Source organism: Prenolepis imparis, unplaced genomic scaffold (genome assembly GCF_030444845.1).
Source record: "Prenolepis imparis isolate NDT839.2.m4 unplaced genomic scaffold, iyPreImpa1.0 SCAF_6, whole genome shotgun sequence".
In the NCBI taxonomy this organism is placed as follows: domain Eukaryota; kingdom Metazoa; phylum Arthropoda; class Insecta; order Hymenoptera; family Formicidae; genus Prenolepis; species Prenolepis imparis.
Genome location: NW_028141164.1, coordinates 1,603,731 through 1,626,100, shown reverse-complemented (window position 1 = coordinate 1,626,100; position 22,370 = coordinate 1,603,731). Strand labels below are relative to the sequence as shown.

The window sequence follows — 22,370 nt, the reverse complement described above, 5'->3', positions numbered from 1 at the left end:
ACTAATTTTACTATCATCTTATGTTTACAATATACACAACACTATTCAACTTTTCCTCTATAACTATAAAATACAGAGAGTATACATATTATCATTTTTTTATTTTACAAGATAATAAAAGACTTTAAAGTATCTATCAGGTATTGGATAAATTAATGTATAGAGATATACTCGCTTGAATTAACAATATCCAGAAGAATTGGCAAATTTCTTGCAATCTTATTTCATAATAAGATATTGTAAGATTATGTTAGATCATTATAAAGTTCATTTATTTACAATTTCATTACTAAACTTAATCAGTCTGACTTTGTCTTTTAACAGCCGCCATAGCATTTTCATTAGCAGTCATTTGAAATTCTTGGAAACGTTGAGACACTCTCTGGTTCATTTTCAAGTACTTTTCCATACAATTAAGAGCGCACTTTTCCTCTTTGGCTCTAATGTCTCGCGTCGTAAAGTCGGTTATACAATCGACAAAGCAAATTTCTGAGAGTTTATTATATGAAGTCAGAAAGTCACGGAACTGAAACAGATAATATATTTATATATTATGTGTGTCTAAATAAATTATTATTATTGTTATATTTAAGATATATATGAGTGCAGCTTACATATTGTTAAAGTAACAAAATATGATAAAAAAATATATATGTATACACACAAGTGTAGAAATACGTACAGATTGTATTTGATCAGCATCCACATCAGTCGGGACTTGCATCGCCATTATGAAAGTTCAATTATGTCTGCAAAATATCTTTATTGATGATTTTCTTATTGTAATTTCGCTAACATATACATATATGTATATCTCATCGAGCTCTGACGGGTGCTTTCGAGGTTAAGAAGAAGCACGTGCGAGAGATATATGTATACAAGTGTAGTAGAATGATTGCGAACTCGTTGGACGTATCTGATTGGCTATCGCATAGGGACTGCCTAGGTTTCGCGGCAGCAGCCAATCAGAACGTTGGACAAAGCTTGCGCGACAAATGAAACATATATCAATTTTCTTTCGTATTTATTTGCCTTCTGTTGGCATCTTTGAAAATGCTGCGGAAGATTTGTATCGATCTCGATAGTTGGCAGCTTGATTATTAATTTGTACGTTAATTTCCAAATTGCCGCGGAGGCAAAAAGTCGTCAAGCAGCAAATCGCTCGACGTTTTAATTAATAATTCCTTATTAATTTCACGCAGAGTTGATATTTCGAAAGTCGTACACGCTCGAAAAGAATAACTGTCGCTTCGTCATCCAGTTTATCTCTATTCAAAGAGATAAAGGTAAGATATGCAAAGGTAAAGGCAGATGAATTTAGCGCGTGAATTTCTTAACCGCTGCAGTTATGCAGTAATTGCAAAAGTGAGTTCAAAGAGACATTTTTTTAGGGCGAGAGTTAAACGAAACGTGATCAAAGTATTGGAATAAAACGGCATCGATTATTCGCTCGTTGTTCGATCGCCGCGTTTGAGGAAGGAAACGCGGGTCCGGTAGCAGGAAATAAAGGGCAGATGTTTCATATCGACGCGGCCGATCGAAGCGTCGTCCATTTTGTGCCTTTGTCTTCGAAACGCGATGAATAATGTATCATTATCGTACCACCTTACAGAGATACGAGGTAACGTTTTACGCCAAATATATAATAAATATACGAATAAAGAATGAAAGGCTGTGCGTGTATGCATGAATATGTGTGTGTGCGTGTGCATTTTGTGCAAGAGACGCTACGTGTTTCTTTTACAGGACGAGGCGATATTTTTTTGAAAAATAATTGGCTCCATCTTTTGTGGACTCGCGTGTAACTCGCGTTAATAATAATTTTTATTTCAAACGTGACACTTTCACGCCGATGGCGGATAGTCGGGTATCGGGGGAGCGTTTTGTCGCCCGGTTCTCCGTTGAGTTTCGCGTTCCGCACGAGTATGTCGGGTAACGTTTTGTCTACGTTACGGTAGCGCGAACTTAGGACAGCTGACAGCCGACAGGGTTTTTACGCCGAAACCAACGGACTTTGAAACGCGCTGTACGAGTCACACACGTCTGTCAAATCTTGGAACGCGTACACGTTAAATCGCCGGTTTATTCGCTTCACGCAAGTTACAAAAACAAATTCTTTTCAATAGTTGAAAGAAGAGATAATTTTATTTTTTTTTCGGAATTTCGTGACGAGAGTTTGTGAGAAGTTGTGCAATTAGTTTACTTTTATTCGTGCTATTGTAAATAAATTCATAACCCCTTTGTTGCGTTATATTATTGACATAATTGTAAGTTGTAGGAATTTTGCTAATTTAAATTCGATATGTATTTCTTTCGACATAAGCGCATGTGAATGAAATATCGATTTAATTACGATTTAATTCGAAACACATTTCATTTATTATTGCGTCAATTAAACTGATTATGTACAATTTATCGTTTTATCATCGTTACTATTGTATTTTGTATTATTGTAACTAATTCATATTATGTTATTCCAGGTAATTAAATCATTGGAGAACCGCTGCCGTCAACATGTTCTCGAGAAATGTTTCTTCCGAGCGGCGAGCGAATCTCGTAGTCGATAGAAAAAGATCCGCATCCGCTGGAGCTGGAGCATCGTCGCAAAAGACACGATCTTCGAAGGACAGAACGCCCATAAAAAGCTGCGCAACGAAACCGCGAGGTTCCCGCGAGCAGCCGCTTCTTTCGCGAAAGGAGAGTAAGAAGGTGCGCGACGATGCGAGACACAAGGGTCGCTTGTACAACGAGACGAGCGTCGCCAGCGCGGATAACAATGATGCGATTTACATTTTATGGAAAGAAATACACGACTGGAGAATGTCCGAGCAATTAGCGAACGGACTTGAACGCGAACAACGCATTACCGAAGATGAAACGGAGAAGAGTTCCGTTCAAGGTAAAAAAATAATTAATATAATTTCTTTTAGCGATCAATAGCGCATATTAGAATGTTAAGACGAATAATTACGCTATAATATATAGTACTGTTTTTAAACAAATATTTTCGAGTTGTTTTTTTCAAAAGTAGTAAAGTATATAAAAAATTGTAAAATGTAACAAGAGTTAAATAATGATATAAAATAACAATAATGATATAAAATAAAATAAGATACGATCTCATTAATGAAGTTTATCAAAAATATTAAAAATTTATCTCTATTAATTAATTTTAATAATTTTTAGAAAGCTGCAGCCAAGTTATCGCAAAGGACCTACAAGATCCAGACGTTCTGCCCGAATTACCAAGTTTGATTGTCGTCGATCAGTCAACGCGATGCACGTGAGTACACCAGTGTGTGAGAATTTTATATGCCACTTTTTATATACGTGCACACTTGCGTGAAAACTCGCGAAAGTTTCGCGGAAATGGATTATTATTCTGGATTTTTGTGTCGACGACGCGGTCACGCTTTATGTGGTTTATTAAAGATTCAAACGATTATACTTTGTAATACATCACGAGAGAAGTGACAAGATGATTGCGGAACTTGTTGAGCAATGAAACTTTGTTTTCCTTTTAGAAACAATTACGTCTCTGAAAATATCCTTTATATATGTATGCGATGAATATCCTTTCGCGATCTTTCAATAATTCAATCGACTAGTTTTATTCAATACATTCAGGGGTTTTTTATCGCGGCATTAATTATACGCGAGCGTACCCTTTTTCGTCGAATATCGGGGCTGTTCGCTCGCATTAGCCGTGAGTTAGGTGCGCGACTATTTTCTCGACGCAACTTATAATAAGCTCCGGTTTTTGCCCGATGCGGCGCGAATAGTAACGCGCGCTAGTGATTTCTTGTCAGTGTCTCACTCAGGTAGAGAGCGGCGACTCTCAAGATATACACGATTCCACGCGAAGCGAAGGTAAGTGAACAACTTCCGGTTGCGCGTGTGCAACGCACGCGAAGCCCGATTACGCTATTTTTATTTTTATACACGCGCATTCGATATGCACGAATCAGGCGTGTGATCATCGAGTCGCCGTGTCTCGAGCGATCATTCAAGAGAGACAAGGAGAGAGAAAGAAAGACAGAAAGAGAGGCTCGCGCTTCGTTACGTAAGTAACTGTAAATAACGAAGGAGAGAAAAGAGAAGCGATGCGTCTTCGTTCGCTCTTGCGGACACCCGCCGCGAGAGAAGCTCGGCTACATCATTCTGGAATTTTCGAAAGTTTCGACGAACCGGTTCCCGATCGCGCGCAACTCGTTCGTGACTCGCCGTCGATGATATCCCGCGCGGAGGAGAGATGCACACCGCGTACCGTTTACTGCGATCTCCTCCGACAAGATCTTCCCCGACAGCTCGCGAATAATCGCAATCATATGCAGAATCCTCGATAAAATTCCTCGCAAAAATAATCTCTCCGTCCTTTATCCGCGACGATTAGCCCAAGACACTTTCCACGTCTGCGTGGACTCTCTCGACAGAACTGTATCTCTCAAGATAAGATATATATATATATATATATCGTATTAGATCCCTTCTCGATATAAATATCACCCGACGTGTGTGGACGCACATTCTTTAACGTAACGGAATTACGCGTGCGAGTAAAAATATCGCGGTTATTTATATGTAACATATAACGTTCGCGAATCCGGTAAACACGGTATAGAATTGTTGTAAAGCGACAACACGTGCGAGAAATGAGAGAGACGAGGCGGGCACACGATGATAGAATTGAAATTTCGTGTCGAGGGAGAGGGAGAGAAGAGGGAGACTTTGTCCTCCACGGTCGAGGACGAATTCGGCAATTCCTTCGCTCGTCATTCGAGGCACGGCTTGGCGCCCGAAAATATTTTTACTACACGAGCACGCGAGCCGCATGCGTGCCGACTCATTAAGCGTAAACTGGCTATTGTTCTCACTAACCTACAGCACTGTGCGCCTCATTATCATTTTTCGCTCGTGACGCCACTGTTAAAGGCCCGGCCAGGGCACCTTCACGAAAACTAAACACGTCAGGTGCGCCACGTCCCGTGGGATTCTCGCCCATCCGGCAAAAAAGGAGGAAAAAATCAAACAGCTCCTCGGGAGCTTAAATTGAATTGTCTTTTTGGAGGAGAGAGAAAGAGAGAGAAGGAGACTCTCTTTCTCTGACTTAGTAATTCTAAACTAAATCGATAGTCAATACGAGGCTTCTCTTACGACACCCTTCTTAAATCAATCGGGACCAACGCAGTCAATTCTTTTGCTCTCTGCCTCTAACAATAAATCTTATTTCTATTTATGGACTGCTCGTCTATTTATTGATTTATTTATTGATTAATCTATTTATTGAAAACATTGTAGATAACAAAATAAATTTAATTTACATTAATGAAAGTGGAAAGTATTTGGATAAAGATTAAGAGATAAAACATTTTATAGAAATTTATTCTGTGAAATTAAAAGTTTTTTGTATAATCTGAAAAAAAATATATTCACAAAATATATTACTTTGGTGCTCGTTAATTCTATTTTCGGCGTAATAGATACATAATTCAAGATTCGCTGCTTGAAAATCGCAAACGACATAATAATAATAAAATCCGCTGACAATGCCCCATTTAAAGTAGACGTCGGGATGATTTTCGAAGCGCAATCTCTCTTCTCTCGATTATTCCAATGTAATCCCGCGTCAGCGCTAAAGAGACAGTTTTCGTATAACTTGCGCGAGAGAGAGTTTTCAAGTACAGTCAGCTCATCCGCGGATAATGATGTAGGTTAGGTTCCCAAGCGGTATATATCGCAAAAATCAACATTCTTCGCGAAGTCGAGGCTCGCAAAAAGCGTAAACCGGTTTGCCTCGTAAATGGCACACGAGCGTGCGAACGGGAGATGCGGAGGATGAAGAAGCCGTACTCCGGGAGAATAAAGGATGCACGCGGAGCCTCTCTCGGAGGAAGGACTCTCCGAGAGACTCTTCGCATCTCTTGTCAGTCAGTATTCCTTTGTGTAAATAGCTTTTCTTGGATTTCTGCGGTTTCGCAGCGCGAACATAAATCACACGCTATCGCATATATATATAGTATTATGACACGTTTATGACGAAAGGAACGTCGCTGCGCGAGTTGTCGGTCATTTAATCTTCGTCGAACGCAATTAAAAATTTTAAATGGTCTCTCTTTCCCTCTCTCTTATGTGACATGTAAATCGAATTTTTAAAGCTACGAAACTCTATACGGACTTTTATCGACTCTATATATTAATAGATTTTACAGATACAGAGAAATTACTAGGAAAGTTATAGGAAGAGATCTCGATGGCATAGATTTGCCCGAGCAAGTAGATTTATTTATAACTTTAGAATAAATTCAAGAAACATCTTTAAATTACGCTTTTGTTTTTAATAGCTTGTGAAAAAAAATAATTTCTCGCTTTATATTTAGCATCCTCAGAACCGGTTTAAACAATTTGCCCCAGTTTACCCGTTAGTACACTTTACTTATATCCGTGTGTGACATTTAAATTCATTTTTTTCAATTACTAAAACAACACAAGCGCGCGCCATTCTTCGGTTTTATATAAAAAAAAAAAAATGATATAAAGTTTGTTTAAATTCGATTAATATTTTTTCACAAGAAATTAGCTGATTAAAGCGTTAATTTGCTGATTAAATTTTATAATCAAAATAAAATGATAAAAAATTAAAATAGTAATATGTTGTGAATAATTTGTTATATCTTATTCTTGATCAATCAATATTATTTGACAGAAATCAGCTGATAACTGTCAAAAATATTAATCGAGTTTAAAGAATCATGACATATTATTTAAAACATATTATTATTTTAATTTCTATAACATATTCATATATTAAAAATTAATTAACAAATTAACGCTTTAATCAGCTGATTTCTGACAAAAAATATTAATAAGGGATTAATTTGTTAATTATATTTTAAAATAATAGATTATAAAATGTAAAATAGTAATATGTTGTAAATAATATTTTATGACCTATCTGCGATTAACTGCACTGCCAGTTGCCCGGATCGCCGAGCCGAGCCGAGCCGAGTCGAGTCGAGTCGAGCCGAGCGGAGCCGAGCGGAGCCGAGCTCCGAGCTCGCACGTACGCCGCGACCACCGCCATTACGGCTTTGCGACCTTGGCGTGCTGCGCGTCCCGTAACTGGCACAAACCTGTCTGTTGCTATAAGTGCATTTTCGGTTCGCGATCAACGTTTGCGCATTCATCGCCGGTCCGCGACGAGTGTGAGTTTAGTGTTTTCACGTACTTAATTATCGTACAAATCCGATCACGTCGCGAAATCGTGTACCGACATCGTGATCGCGATCGTACGGGCGAGTCCGTTACGCGACGCCATTTCATGAGCGAGTCTACTACTATGCGTACACGGGCGGATCGAATTACCGTTGCGCTTTCGACGCGAATTTCCCAAGTTTTTCGGCGTTGTCGATCCGATTTCTACGTCGTTGAATTGTGAAATATAAAACATAGTGAAATGTGCAAGTGTCCATTTCTTGGAATATCGGCGACTCCTGAGTGCGTCGTGAAGTAGTCGCCGCATCATCGTCGTTCGATATGAGGTTAGGCCCACCTCCGACAAGTGGGCCTCGAAAAAAGCGGCGACGCGAAAACAGAGCATCGGTTTTATTCGCGCGCGAATAAGCTCTCGCGATTCTCGCGTTTTACCGAAACGCCTCGAAAATGTGATATCTAAAATCCGGGCGTCGCCGCTCGTCGCGAACAAAAAAAAGTAACGCGGGTGTAAGTGTTTCGAAGCTTCTACGTTCTACGAGGAGGAGGAGGCTACCATGGACCAAGAGAGGAGGAGGAGGCCCGGGGAGGCATCGGGCGACAACGGAACAACTGTGAGGTATGTAAAATATCTAAAAACATTTTTTTCTAAACTGCATCGAGATATTCGACCGTTTCCAGACTTTCAAAATACCCTGTACATATATACATATGTATACATAATTTGAATATTTTGTTTTCAGATCAATGTGCTGTATACTACAACTCCGCTATTGCACGTGCTCGGTGAGTGAGAAAGATAACATAAAAATTATAACATAAAACAAGAATTGAAATAATTAATCATTCATAAAAAAATGCATATAAAAAAACGCGAATATAGGGCTAGGTATCCAGAACAAGTATTTTCTTTTCTCTATTTCCAATAGAATGAAAAAATACTTTATTATACAAAAACCTCGAATATAATCCGACAATACACCCGATATAAAAAGTCCCCCCTTCGGTTTTGAACACGTCGTCCTGTTACCCCGGTTCTACAGCGCAGATAAGACGGATAACACGGTTCGCGTTAACGTAATCGTCGCGCGAGCGAAAAAGAGAGGAGGGGAAAGAGAAAAAAAATGGGAACTCTCCTAGTCGAGGTAGACGACTCGAGGTAGACGACGAATTTCCGGTTTCATCGTACGTTGACCCTGCCGCGCTCGAGAAGAGACCGTTCTATGTGGGTTATGTTTGTCTATGCTTTCTCCACGAGGAATCCACCGATAAAATTGACTGGCGGGATGCCGAGGAGCACCGAGACCAGCTGACGTCACGGAGTCGCGCGCAACGTTACGTAAAAAAAAAAAATAACTCTGGGGGGAAAAAGGAGAAGAAAAACGTCTTCGAGGCTGGCGCTTCCTCGCGGATGAATTATCATCGTAGAGCTCGCGCGCTATTTGCACGTGGCGCATTAGCGTTCTAAATATAGCTATCCGACTCTCATCGCGTTTACATTATGTGTGCGGTTTTTTTTTTCTGCTACGCAGTAGAGAGAAGTAGAGACAGACTCGTACATAGAGCTAAACGTGACGCTAAACAAAGGCGGTTTAAAAAGAAATCGAGCCTAACGCCGCGTGAAGCGAGCATCCGTATCCTACATTTACCGCTCTAATCACCATCATTCGATCGTTCTGATACCATTGCGTGCTGCGCGACGTTCGTACTAAATGAATCAACCTTGGAAATCGGATCGTACGCTTAAACGCGCGGGATACGAATACGAGAGGTAGTAGATAGTAGAATAATATTTTTCATCTGACATTACATACCCCTCTTCGCAAGGTAGAGAACTCGAGAATCGAAACGGAAAGACGAGAACAACAGTGTGGGAGAGATAAAAATGATTTGTCTCCGTTATACAGTCGTCGCGCGAAGGAGCGAGCCTTATTTAAGCCTCTAACGTGATGCATAGAATGCCGTTTATGCGAACGTAAGCGTCGCTACGGCGGCGACACGCTCCAGTAGAGTTCGCCAGCCAAACAAGCAACCAGTCAGCCAACCAGCCGCACGTTTTTTACGTAACGCTACGCGTAACGCTGACGCGCGTGACGTCAGCTCGGTCGGCATCGCGCCAGCCGACCGCAGCCGACGCCGACGACGACGACTAGGACGGCGAGGAGGGGAAGGGCAAAGGGGGGGGAGAAGCGAACGGCACGGCCACGGAATTCTTGCGAAGAAAGCACGCATCGAGCACAGCCGAGGGCGACCGAACGTAGCCGGCGACCGACCGACGACCGAACGAATGCTGCTCCGCTCCGCTCCGTTCCGCTCGCGGCATACTTGCACGAGGCGGCAACATCGCGAGCGTCTGTTAGGTTCAAGGGTACGGAGCGGAGGTTGGCTGGTTGGCTTCGTCAAACGGGAAACTCTTTTCGAGAGAGAGACGCGCGCGCGAACGAAGGGGGCCGCGTATAATAGTATATGTATCGTATCCATCGTGGTGCGTTTGCGACACACCACGTGGACATCGTATTATACGTCACTTGTTTGTTTGGCCGAGCGATTACGGTGAATGGGCGAAATCAGAGACGTAGACTATAAGAGAATGAAAGAGATTACACCTTCGCGGATGACTGGCTTGTTAGCGATTCATTTATTCTTTACGAGCAGCCGATCGACGCGTTTAAATCGCTTTCGTTTTTAACTTTTTATTGTCTGTATGCTAAAATTTATCTATACATATATATATCTCGTTATCGAGCGAAATTTAAATAAAGACTCTTTTAATACACGCTTTCAGATATACTACAATAGATCCTTCATCTTTTGTTTATCCATGACACGACGTCTCTTAATTTTGATCGTATCTCTCAATTATCTTTTATATGAAAAGGTGACTCATGATATCTTTCAGCCTCATGCATTCTTAAATACAAACGTATAATATATTGCTGATATATATATATATATATATATATATATATATATAATATGTGCACAGACGAGACAATACATGTTCAGTTGCGGTTAAAGGGGCATCCGCTCTTTTAATTGGATTCTCTGAATTTTCAAGCGACGAAAATATCGCGCAGAACACGTTCGAGAGTTTCACGAGAGACAAAGCGCATTCAGTATTCTGTATCAATTGCTTGTCGACCAATTACGATGACGACATGAAACTGATAAGTCCATGTGAAAGACTTATCTATTAAAAATAATGTTTATGACGACATTTTTTAATTAGTAGATTATCTATCATTGTTTCGTGCAATCTGATTTACGCTGAGAACAAAGAGACACATTTGAAAAGTTATAGTTTCGAGTACAAATTTTAATTGAACTGAAAGTTAATCACTAAATATTTTTATGGAGATCAAAACATTCTCTTTTATATCGATATAATTTTATTTGAATTATTTAACAAATTTAAGCGCGCTAAAGTATACGAATATTAACAAATACAAAAAATATGCTTTACAAATTTTATGAAATTAAATATATTATTGTAAAATTTATTTTTTTCTCGCATATTTTATATTTTTAATTTAAATACTAAAAATATAATACCAATTATGCGAAGAGATGTCTCAATAATGAGACCTTCAATGAACTTTAATGAAAGGGTTGCTATATCTGATCACTACATGCTTATTCAAAAATATGACATATCAATTATCATTAACCGCGTTATAAGGACAAATATGAATTGAATAGTTATCGATAATTTGAATGTATTTAGTTAAGGAAAGGGTTGGCAAGATACATCTCTTTAAAACAACAGCAATAACGTATAGAGGGTAAAGACGCAAAAATTTTCAAGCGTCCTAGAAAAATCGAGCCCTTTGTCCGCGATTCATATTATACATTGCGCGCATTCATTGGATAACATCTGCTTAATAATACAATGGTCTTACGAAAGAGCGTTCCGTTGGGTCCCTTTTATTGCGTCTCAAAGAACCACGCCGGTCCCCGAAAAGGGTCGCCCCTTCGAGAGAAATCTTTAAGACAGCCCGACATCTGTCCTTTACGGCCAACCGTACCTAAGCAAAGTAAGTCTGCACGTGTCCCTCTTATCCGAGGGAACCCCGAAAAGCACGTGGGGCTCATTGTGCGTGTATACTGCAAAACGGGAAGTGGCAACTGACATCTGCTTTGCGTCACGCGGGATTTGTGGGTCGAACTTTACTTTTCGAAGGTTCTTCGAGATTCGTCGTCGTGTACAGCAGACGCTAGATCGCCCTTTAAAAGGTGCGACGCTGTTTAAGTCACAACGCGATGTATCGATGAGAGGAGACCCAGAGCACCATCTCCAAAATCGGCGCATAAGATATCTTTAAGATATTTTTAAGATGTGGATATCATAAGGTTTTGGATATCATATCGTAAGACTTCTTAAAGATGTCTTAAAGATTTCTTAAAGATGTCTTATGCTCCAATTTTGGATATGATGCTGTCTGGGGAGAATTACATGTAAGACGCGCGATTAAATTGAATTTAAACATTATTTTTGATTGATATAGATAGAGTATTATTGAAATAGGTGATAGATATGTTAATCATATATTTTGGAATCGATATAAATAAAATTGGGGGGTGGGATAAGCATCTGCGCCATATCATCCTCCAGCTAACCATGAAAAACGTCAGCCTCTTTAGCTCAGTGGCAGAGCACTGGTCTCGTAAACCAGGGGTCGTGAGTTCAAACCTCACAGGAGGCAGTTAAATTTTTGCTATTAAATATTCCTTACTTTTCCAATTTTTGCAATCGCAACCTGCTTTCTGTCTTCGAGTTATTTCTTATTTTTTTGGCTTGACGTTTTTCAGTTCTTACTTCCAATTTTTAATATATTTTTAATAGTACTTATATACATATCTGGTTTGAGAATATACATTTACAATATCAATTCAATATAATATTAAATTCCAAAACAACATCGAACAACATTTTACGTTAAATCTAGTTGATTACAGATTGAACGCGCGAACGAATAACAATTATATTTACGACGATTGACAGAGTTTTTCGATTGTAGCAAAGTTAAGGTGATAAAGATATATCTTTGTTAAAGGGTGTTAAGGGTACCTAAATATCGAATCATCGGCTGAATCCGCGATAAAGGAGCAATTTATGGGGAGGCCGTGGGCGCGAAGTGTATGAGACAGACGTCGGGCAATTAAAACGAATCACGTCTTAACGGAGAATCGGCATTCGGTCGGCATTCGCGTCCGAGTCCGCGAATGCGACCCACGTAGCCCCGGAGAAGAGGGTTGGGCAAGGGGGGTCGTCGGTCCCTCGGTATACCGGCCCGGTTTTCGATATTCAGGAGCGTTATCCCGAGCAGCGAGCCGTGCAGTTTCCGTAAAACGTCCGCGAAGCGAGAAAGCCGGGATGAGAGGAGGCGTGAGAGTATAGATATAACCTGGGTAGGTTCATGGGTTACAAGCGGGATCGTGACGGGGGTTGAATGTTCTCTTCCCTTTCCCCTGCTTCCTCCTGGTTTTAACCTCCTCTCTCTCTCTCTCTCTCTCTCTCTCTCTCTCTCTCTCTCTCTCTCTCTCTCTCTCTCTCTCTCTCTCTCTCTCTCTCTCTCTCTCTCTCTCTCTCTCTCTCTCTCTCTCTCTCTCTCTCTCTCTCTCTCTCTCTCTCTCTCTCTCTCTCTCTCTCTCTCTCTCCTCTCCTCTCTCCTTTCTCTCCCTTTTCCGCCGTCTTTCTCGTTTTCACGGCGTGCACTGGCCGTCACGACGAGAGCGGAATACTAATTTTTATGCCGAGAGACGAAGAAACGCGCGCGCGATCGATCCCGCCACCGTCGCCGCCGCGCTTCCGCCGGGGGTTGCATAGCGTGTAGCGCCCCGGGGGTGCATGACCGAGTAGTGCTACGTCGGTTAGGGGTTAAGAGCGGCGCGACGCTCTCTCTCCCTCTCTCTCACGGAGAGGAGGAATGTCGTTAACCCTTTGCACTCTACTTCACGTATCTTATGACAAGCTAGCAGCGCGTTGCATTTTCTAGCTCGTTGTTATCGGCGCCTCATCGACGACACACCGCGGCTGTTGAATAAAAAATTCTCCGTCGAGCACGCGAGCTTTCTACGAATAAGGAGAGACGACGCGCGTATATAAAATGGACATTGGGTGCGATGTACGCAAAGATACGCGAGTCAGCTTATCGAATAGAGAAGCAGAATTGTATAAGTTTAGCTCTTTAAATGGCTCGAATTTTTTAATTGCGTAACCAAATTTTGTTGTGTTCTCTTTTTTAATTAAATGAAATTTTATTTATAGATGATAATGATGATTTTTTTACACGAATATAAGGATGAAAATATACAAGCTATATTCTACTGTTTTTTGGTTCGATCGCCTAGAGATGTTGGAAAAGTCGATCGAAGATTCGCGTCACGTTTCGAGTAGTTTTAATTCGTCGGGGAATATCGCCGTGTGGCCTTCTTTCTCGCGCGCGAGCTTGGTAAAAAGAAGCGAGGCCTCTCCTCTCTTTCGATCATGAAATCCAGCCGCATAGGTAGATAGTTACTGGTCGCGATCCAAACCGGTTTTACTCGATCGGAGGACTTTAGGCGATTGTGTGCTCGCGACGTGGGCGAGGTAATGGTTGGTCGAAGTGAGGCGAAAACTCAAGTAGCTCAGAACTTAAAGCAGAAGCAGAGAGGCGATTTCGAGGCTCGATAGGCTCGGGACCAGACGCGGGATTCGACTGTCCGAAAATTTATGCCTTGTCGCGTCAGCGCGCAGCGAGATCAAGGACCACCTCTTCGCGATAGAACATATTCGCTTTTCGTCGAGACGACTACCGTTCGAAATCGTTCGAAAGCCGATTACATGTCACACGTGAAATTTACATATATACACGCGTATCTCTGACGTAACGTTTTTTTTATCTTCCGTTCCTTCGATTACGTGCCGCTTTTTGCTACAGAGACTCAACTCTCGCGTGCGTTAATATGCATACCTGAAATAACAGTGCCTTTCGCGTTTATCGCGCCGGAGATTTATGTTCCTCCGAAACCGACTTATCTCGCAGGGGAAAAATGTAAATCCACTTCTCCTCGATGCAGTATGCATTTTGTCGGATTCTTATCCCGTTTAAGCGAAGAGTCGAAAGTAACAATCTGACAATATTTGCATTTTGCAAATTTCTACAATTATCCGATCTATATCGAAGATACGTCTCGCGCGTGACCAACACTTGCTCTCGATTTAATTAGCCATCAGGCATTTCGATATTTAAGTATACGATCTTATTTGATATTATTAGAGGCAAAAAGGGGCGCGTCATTGTTGCACATTGTGCATTTCTTGCCGAAGACGCATCCCTTCCGAAAATTCCCAACCCGTAGTCGTACTTTCGATCGCGCGCACTCGAGCGCGGTTATCCGCTCGCGTGTTGCGGATACGCGCCGCGCATTCTCTACCGCTACAGAGTATTCTAGTATTCCGCGGTGTGCTCTCTCTCAGGATACCTTCGGAACTACGGGATTTACGTGACCGGCATCCGTCGAGCGGTGTCGGGGCGCGCGGTGATGCTCTCTGAAAAAAAAGCGCCTTTTCCCCCGATCCGACGAATTACAAAATATTCCGCAATTACGGGCGCGCGATATACACGCGGAGAAAAGAACCGGAGTCGTGTATGCACATAATTTCATTAGTGTCTCTCTCTTTCATTCGTCGCGTATACGATCGATATACGCGGCGATGAGTGTATTTAAAAATTACTCGCTTCGACGACAGTAATTTCTCTCTCGTGCAAAATTATATTCTCGCGAAGACGACTCTAAGAAGAGTTATATGTAATATGATTTCTGAGAATAAATTCACATACAACTATATTATATAATTTATCTAGAATTTTTTGAACATTTATAACCATACATTGACTGGATCATGATTATTCATAATGAGTGGAGAGAAAAATGAAATATTTTATCAGATTAAGAGACATCGATATCTGTCAAACTTTCTGTCAAACAAAGCCTGTCTTAAGATTACCAGGATCCAAAGAAACATTGAGAATCATATATTGGCCAGAGAGATTGTATAATTTATAATATAATTTATGATATATAATATATATATTATATAATATATAATATATATTTCATAATATAATATTCATAATATTTATAACGAGTGGAGAGAAAAAATGAAATATTTTATCAGTGATTAAAAAACGTCGAGATATCTGTCAAACTTTCAAACATCCTGTTCTAAGATCAAAGGACACGTATCGTACGTTGCATACCGTCGACGCGACGGGATCCGGGGGGATCTTCGTCTTTATTCGGGGCCGATATCCTTGTTAGACTCGGTATCTCGGTACAGAACGGCAGCGGCGATAAGCGCCTTATCGCGCACCGGCTACGACGCGAGGCGACGACGAGGACCGAGGGTGTTATCGGTATCGACACGCGAGGACAACGTGATCCCCCCGCGAAGCCGGGGAGAGGCAGGCGCTCGCCGATCGATAGAAAAGTTTCCGCACGCGTACGCGTTTCGCGCGAGCCGCCGCCAAATGCATATATATTTATGTATGCATATGTGTGTGCGGAATTTGCCGATGTGCGATGCAGCGGAACAAAAATGTTCCACCTGGTTGGATGCTCCGCATTTTTCTCTCTTCGCGCTCCGAAATTATACTATCGCTCGACAGGTACATTATAATCCGAGATTTAAACTGGAAATTGTATTCCTATATATGAAAAAATTCTCGGCGAAAAAAAAAGTTACGGTACGAAGAGAGATGTAAGCTTATACCGTTTTGGACCGTGATGATGAAATACTGTTTTGTGTTGCTTTGAAATTTATAACTCGCCATTGAATTTTTTATAGAGAAATGCTGACTCTAGGCGTCTTGAAATTGATACGCTCGCGTTTTTAATCCGCGTGAGTTGCGTAACATCGGAAAAATGTTTGATTAGAATTTTGCTGATTTGTATATAAATACATATTTTTATTTTTCGAAGCGTGCGATATAAACTAACTTCGTCAATTAATTTATAACTTACCAAGATAAATACGCATTTATTTATCGCAAAATTAAAGTTTATAAATTTTTCATTCAATCTCACAAGCATCAATATCGCGGATTTAAATATCGGTAAGATCTTTCGACCATCTTTTACATCTTTGTACGCGCAAGCAAATAAAAATTAATATTAGATAAATCAATAAGCGCATCGGAGAATCTGGATATTTTACGTACATCTTACAAAGTGCAGGACGTACATATACATATACAAAAAACGTTTATAAATTGACGAGGCCGCGTATCTCTTGGTAAGAAGCGAGAGATAAAACGAACCGCGTTCCGCAATGATATAAATATTTATCGCGTAGCGCAGAAGCGCTTTCGCGATTTCGCGCACCAAGTATTCATCGTCGCCTCTCGTATCGCGCTTCTCGGCGATAAAACCGCTGGCGGTGTTATAATACGATGATGTGTCACCGTATTATAACACACCGTAGTACTCTAGCGCGATACTGTATCGTCGCATTGGCAAATAACTTTTAACGCTTGCACAATCGTCCGCGCATGTGTTATCCGTTCTTATTCATAAGCCATTATTACGTAGTTGAAATTCGTCCTCTAGCAAGCCTATATTCTCACGTGGCTATGCGCTATTACAATTCATCATCTCGCCTCTTAGATCGAATCCAGATTTTATTTCGACGAAAGGGGGGTTCATAACTGGGCGAAGCGAATATATCGCTCGTTTTACACGAGAACCATTCGTGTATATACCTACATATATTTCCCCGCGATGATCTGACCTCTAACATCAGGCAGTATAAGTGTTCGTATTTCATTGCCTTGGACTTGTAAAAGATCGCGCCGGCCATATCGCCTTCTCGCGCAAACTATGTGTTCTTAAATATTTAAACAGATATACGACCTTGGAAACTTCCTTATACCAACTATACTTGGAGAGAGTCCGCCTTTATCCGAGGAACTCTTCATACAAAAGACGCGAAGACGTAGTGGACAGGAAATAGTTTAAGTATTTAAATTCTCGGCCGAGACGCACACAATGCGTTTCTCTCGCGTTTCAAAAAGAGAGGGCACAGGTAATAATATGCGTAATAAGATAGGTCTTACCTCGAGTAAGACTCGCGTATATATAATGCGAGGTGGAGAGTGCAAGCGAGTTGCAAGCGGTGCAGAAGAACACGCTGACCTTGAATTCTTCCTTTTCGTCGCGGTCGCTGAGAACGAACGGCGGAGAAACGGTGCGGAGGGAGACTCGGAGCTACAATGAGCCTCTCTCCCTTCGTGTATTAAAGCCAGAGTCCCCGACTGCTTGCAGAAACGCACAGACTACGATATATATACGTATGCTTTGAGAATTATCATGTCGTTGGAGAATTAAATTGATACCATTCTAAGCTGGCACACGCGATATGCATTTGCCAACGTTAACGAGCGACAACATCGCAAAAGAGAGTACTACAGCTATATCTCTCTTGTTAAATAGAAATGTATATTATAAATTATTCTGTTTATTATTTCCATGAATTTTAAATATTAAATCTTTACTACTAGTACTAAATGTTAATTAAAATGAAAAAAATTATCTATTCGCAATTATTACTCGCACTTAAATGAAATTTAACTCTACAGTCATAAGCCGTAATTTTTATATTTTCTTAACATTACGATGTAAAGGATGAATCATTAATGCAATAAAATCCCGATAAACTAGCGCAATGAAATCGCGACAAAAACTAATGCGAGGTACTTTTATCTCGATTTATACTTTGCTTTATGAGAAGTAGCGGGGTCGTGTACAATATTATATTATAGAAGTCTTATTAAAAAAAGAAACACAGGGAAGGTTGATATAAGAATTTATCTGGTAGTACTTTTTCGCATCTCACGATTGTTTGTTGCGCACAAACAATCGTTTGGAATAACCTTGCATTAAGGAAACATGATTGAATTTCTCATGTAATGCGAAAAGTATGCGTTAGATTATGCAAGCATACATTATGAATTATGAAATGCATGAATACGGCATTTGTTTACGAACCTTGTTATATCGAGAGATAAAATTATCTTTTTTATTTTCGTTTATTATGTCTGTAATTGATCTTGGTTATAAAAATACTGAAATTTGATAATTAACGTCTCAATATTTATCTTAATAAAATAATCGCGCACATACAGAAAAATAATAATTAAAAAAAAATCGCTACTTAATATTTTTCGATGTGATGTGAATTTCTGAAATATACGCGTCGGAAGGTAAAGTTTGACAAAGCGTCGTTCGTTCGATTTTTCGGAACAGCTGGATCATCGCGCGATGCAAAAGGCACAACGAAACGAAACGAAACGAAACGGCTATGATTTGAAACGATAACATCTTACCTGGAAACATATTTTACTTTCGTCTAATCAGACGTGGACGAAGTGCTGGCAGCTGTTCCTATGTCAGCCGTTCCGCTTGTACACGAGGACATCCGTTCTCGAAGGTATCAATTCGTTGCACTTTATGTTCGCACTGGTTGTTAACCGGTAAAATTATTTTCGATAATTTTTACGACCGATTAATTTAATTTTATTCCTCTTCTATCTATGTGTGCATCGAGAAAGTTTTTTACCGTTTAAATTTACATTAATTACTCGTCCATCGATTATTCTGATATAAATTTGTTATTTTAGCAATCTATGTTATGAAATATATCTAATTCGTTTGTAATTATTTATAATTGTATAAGTATAATATAATACAATTTTAAATTTTTTAACCCATGTAGTTGCGCGTAGTATTTTGCTACTTATCGTCATTTGTCGAACTTATGAATCCATTTCAAATATATATTCTCAAAAAATTATATATCAAAGAAATTAATTGTTTCATAAAATTATAAATATTTTTTCGTCGCGTTTTCAAAAATGTACATTAAACTGAAATTAAATTAAATCCCCCTTCAAAATATAAAGGAATAAACTAGTGTGTAATCTAATGTTATTCCATAATGCGGGCAAAATTAACATCATAATTCGCTACCATAATAATAAACCGCGAAATCGATTCGCTAGCTGCCAAATACGAATCTATTATTTCCTGCGGTGTGGCATCGTTTGGGTAACATAATCGACAGAGGCTGATGATGATAACAGGCAGGGCAGGTTGTCGCTCGGCGAGCATCGAGTATTCGTGATTATGCGCGTCCGCCTTCTTTAAATAGAGGAAACGTTTAATAAAATTACCATAAAATGCGCGCGCCAGACCGCTACCTCGGACTACGCAAGACGTAGCTCGTGCTTGCACCAAGCAGCGGAGAGATGACGACGTAGCGAGAATGCATAATCGCGTCACGTTTTCGCTATCCCATTCTTACACGTGACCGCACATACTCTCGCACGTACGTAAATAACAACGCATATATATATATACGAAGGTGCTCGTGTTGCCGGTGCATGCATGCATGCATGCATACACGCCGCGATTCGCTTGCCACGTGTCCGTGAAACAAAAAGCGAGAAAGGAGAGAAAAGACGCCGCGACACGCTCATTATTACGGCTCCTTCTCTTATTCGTGACGCGAACATCGCGACGGGAGCACCGACGAAGGACGACTGGAAACTTTTCGCTTTTCGTTCGCGCAGTAATATTCTCAAATTGCTAAACAAAATATTTGGCCTCTCCTTGGCCTTCGACAGGCAATCGAAATTAACAATAAGTGTAAACTCTCGTAAACGTAGTCAAAACACAATAACATCGCAGCTAGATCGATTTATATATATGTGGAAAAAATTCAAAATATAATGGATTTATATAACACGATAATTAATGATTATGTTATGATATAATGTTTCTATTCTCTACGTTCATTATTAATTTTTTCTCCATTTTCCCAATAATTTTTATAAGTCTTCTAAGAAACAGACATATCGATGTATACTTTTAAACAATACTTGATTAATCGAGTCTTTCCTAGGCGACAAGCGTACTTATATTATTGGATGAAAATAATTTGTAAATTATGGATGCGCGCGCGAGAGCGCAAGCTCGTCGGGCGTTAGTCATAGCTAGTAACCCACATTTATGATAGACCGCTTTTATAACGCTTTCTCGAGTAAAGGCGCCCATCTGTTGGAACACCTGACTCGATTCACCTGCCACAGGTATGTACTTACGTACGACGCGAACTGCCTGTCTGCCTGCCTGCCTGCCTGCCTGCCTGGTTGGTTGGTTGGTTGGTTGGTTGGTTGGTTGGCTGGTTGGCTGGCTGGCTGGCTGCTTGTTGGCGACCGCCTGACGACGTCAGGTGTTTCTTCGAGCCGCTTAACGGCACAACGCGACTGGAAACAAAGAGCAGCGTGTGCAACGCATCGGCATTCCGTCCCGCCGTTTTCCCGGAAATGAGGGAATTGCATAGCTGAAGATTCGATGACAAAATCTCGCGTAATACTCCACATATTAGATAACAATCATCATCATCATCATTTTATATGTATATAATATAATTTAAATATTATGATAATATTATTTATTAATAAAAAAGAAAGTATTTACATCGATAAAAGAGAAAAGGGAAATAGCGAAGTAAAAAATTAGCTAGAAGAGAGACTCTCTCGACTCTTTAACAAAATCAGGTTGAAATCAGATTATTTCTAATCGTGTCGAGGCGAGGAAATAACATATCTCTCTAAATGATATATATACAAAGACCGGTGTACGTATATGACGATTTCGATTTAATACGAGAGAGAGAACGTGAAATAAAACTAGAGGGAAAATCTTTGAAAGCAAGTATATACGTAGTTACCCGCAGTCTTAATCTTTCCGACAGCTCGGCCGCTATTGGCTTCACTCGACGTGTAAAGAATGACCGTGTCATTATGCAGCACTTTCCCACGCAACAAGAGAACATGTCGACGTATGCTATCAAAGTTCTCAGCCGACGGGAGATACGCGAGACTGCACAAGGTAGTGCGCGAGAGTTAGGCGAACTTGCGCGCAGTTTGCTCAAGAAGTTTTGCCTTTTAACTTTGGACACATGTATCGCGGCGCTGGCTTACCTACATTATAGCTAAAAGGAAAAGATGAGGCATATACGAAAATCTAATAATATCCTATAATCTTTGACGACAGATAAAATTGCACACGTCGAGAGAGAGAGAAAGAGAGTTGTAAAATTAAAAAGTGAATTATACACAGTCGAAATCTCTCTGGGATATCATTCGATAAAATCTATATCTCACAAGGTGTTCTAAAACTATCGCGCTATTATTTTAATGACAGCTTATTAGAGTCATTAGGAATCGATTTCGTTCGGTTAGAAAACTGACGGCAAGTCAATAATAATCCAGCAGCATCTTTATTCTAGCACGCATGCAATAGCAGTTGAAAACTTAACTCTGTTTCTCGAATTGTCACTCGGAAATTATTTATGCGCCAACGTTGAATTGCAATATTTTTTTCATTTGGCTTCTCCCGAAATATATCTATTCCAAAGTATAAAATCAAAAATAGAAAAAACCCGTGAAAAAAATACGTGATTTAGATGCTAATGAAAATAGAAAGACATTAAATAAATCGCGAACTTTTTATTCATTGAAATATAATTTTTCGATATTAGGTACCGCGATTACAATTACGTTATCTCGCATTATAATTTCGATAGTCTCGTATAAGGGCTTCCTGTAATGATGGAACGACGATAGGGTATCGGGGATCGAGAGAAAAAATAAAAAGTGCAAGTGAGAGAAATCGACGGAGAGGAGCCGGTTCTCGTGCGACGAGACATTTAGCGGGCCGCCGGATCCAAGGATCGCGTGTAATATTCGCGACACACGCGCGAAAACACGCGACATCGCGTTCCCGCCGGATCTCGTCTCGTCTCGTTTCGTTTCGTTTCTTTCCGTTCGCCACCCCATCGCGTTCCCGCACGCACGCACGGTCACGCCATCACGCCATTAAAGGCGGACCGGTGCAATATGCACTTTCGGACGCCGCGTCTCGGTGTTTCGAGGCGCGAGCCGCGGCCGGTTCGATCGACTCGACGAAAGTCAAGTCGTGGAGAAAAAAAATAAGAGAAAACACGCGCCGGTGCAACGTCCACCTCGCTTTCGCTGCTTTTTGAAAGCCTGCGATGCACTCGTCCGAGAGAATGCGATTAGATTAAAGCCTCCCTTCCGTTCAAGGAAAGGAAG

At 40.5% G+C, this 22,370-nt stretch overlaps 2 protein-coding genes and 1 non-coding gene across 6 annotated transcripts in view; 2 read left to right on the top strand and 1 right to left on the bottom strand.

The window, feature by feature from the left end:
- Positions 1 to 7: 7 nt before the first annotated feature.
- On the bottom strand, positions 8 to 20,641 carry Tim9a (translocase of inner membrane 9). Of its 4 annotated transcripts, none has more exons than XM_083040696.1 (3): positions 20,352 to 20,516; positions 683 to 749; positions 8 to 526 (listed from the first exon to the last, which is right to left on the bottom strand). In XM_083040696.1, exons 2-3 carry the CDS (start codon positions 728 to 730, stop codon positions 296 to 298), a joined length of 279 nt encoding a protein of 92 aa, XP_082896822.1. In that variant the 5' UTR covers positions 731 to 749; positions 20,352 to 20,516; the 3' UTR covers positions 8 to 295. The 4 variants fall into 4 exon arrangements, with proteins under 4 accessions (XP_082896822.1, XP_082896823.1, XP_082896821.1 ...); XM_083040697.1 differs by lacking the exon at positions 20,352 to 20,516 and adding an exon at positions 17,386 to 17,522; XM_083040695.1 differs by lacking the exon at positions 20,352 to 20,516 and adding an exon at positions 17,307 to 17,520.
- LOC145937532 (uncharacterized) overlaps positions 1,181 to 22,370 on the top strand; it is a 59,317-nt gene continuing 38,127 nt past the window's right edge. The window contains exons 1-4 of the mRNA XM_083040621.1: positions 1,181 to 1,301; positions 1,392 to 1,621; positions 2,481 to 2,899; positions 3,187 to 3,283. Coding sequence (XP_082896747.1) covers positions 2,515 to 2,899; positions 3,187 to 3,283 — 482 coding nt within the window. The 5' untranslated portion in view covers positions 1,181 to 1,301; positions 1,392 to 1,621; positions 2,481 to 2,514. The remainder of the gene's footprint in view (positions 1,302 to 1,391; positions 1,622 to 2,480; positions 2,900 to 3,186; positions 3,284 to 22,370) is intronic.
- Trnat-cgu (transfer RNA threonine (anticodon CGU)) lies at positions 11,841 to 11,912 on the top strand. The gene has a single exon. It is a non-coding gene; the product is annotated as a tRNA-Thr (tRNA).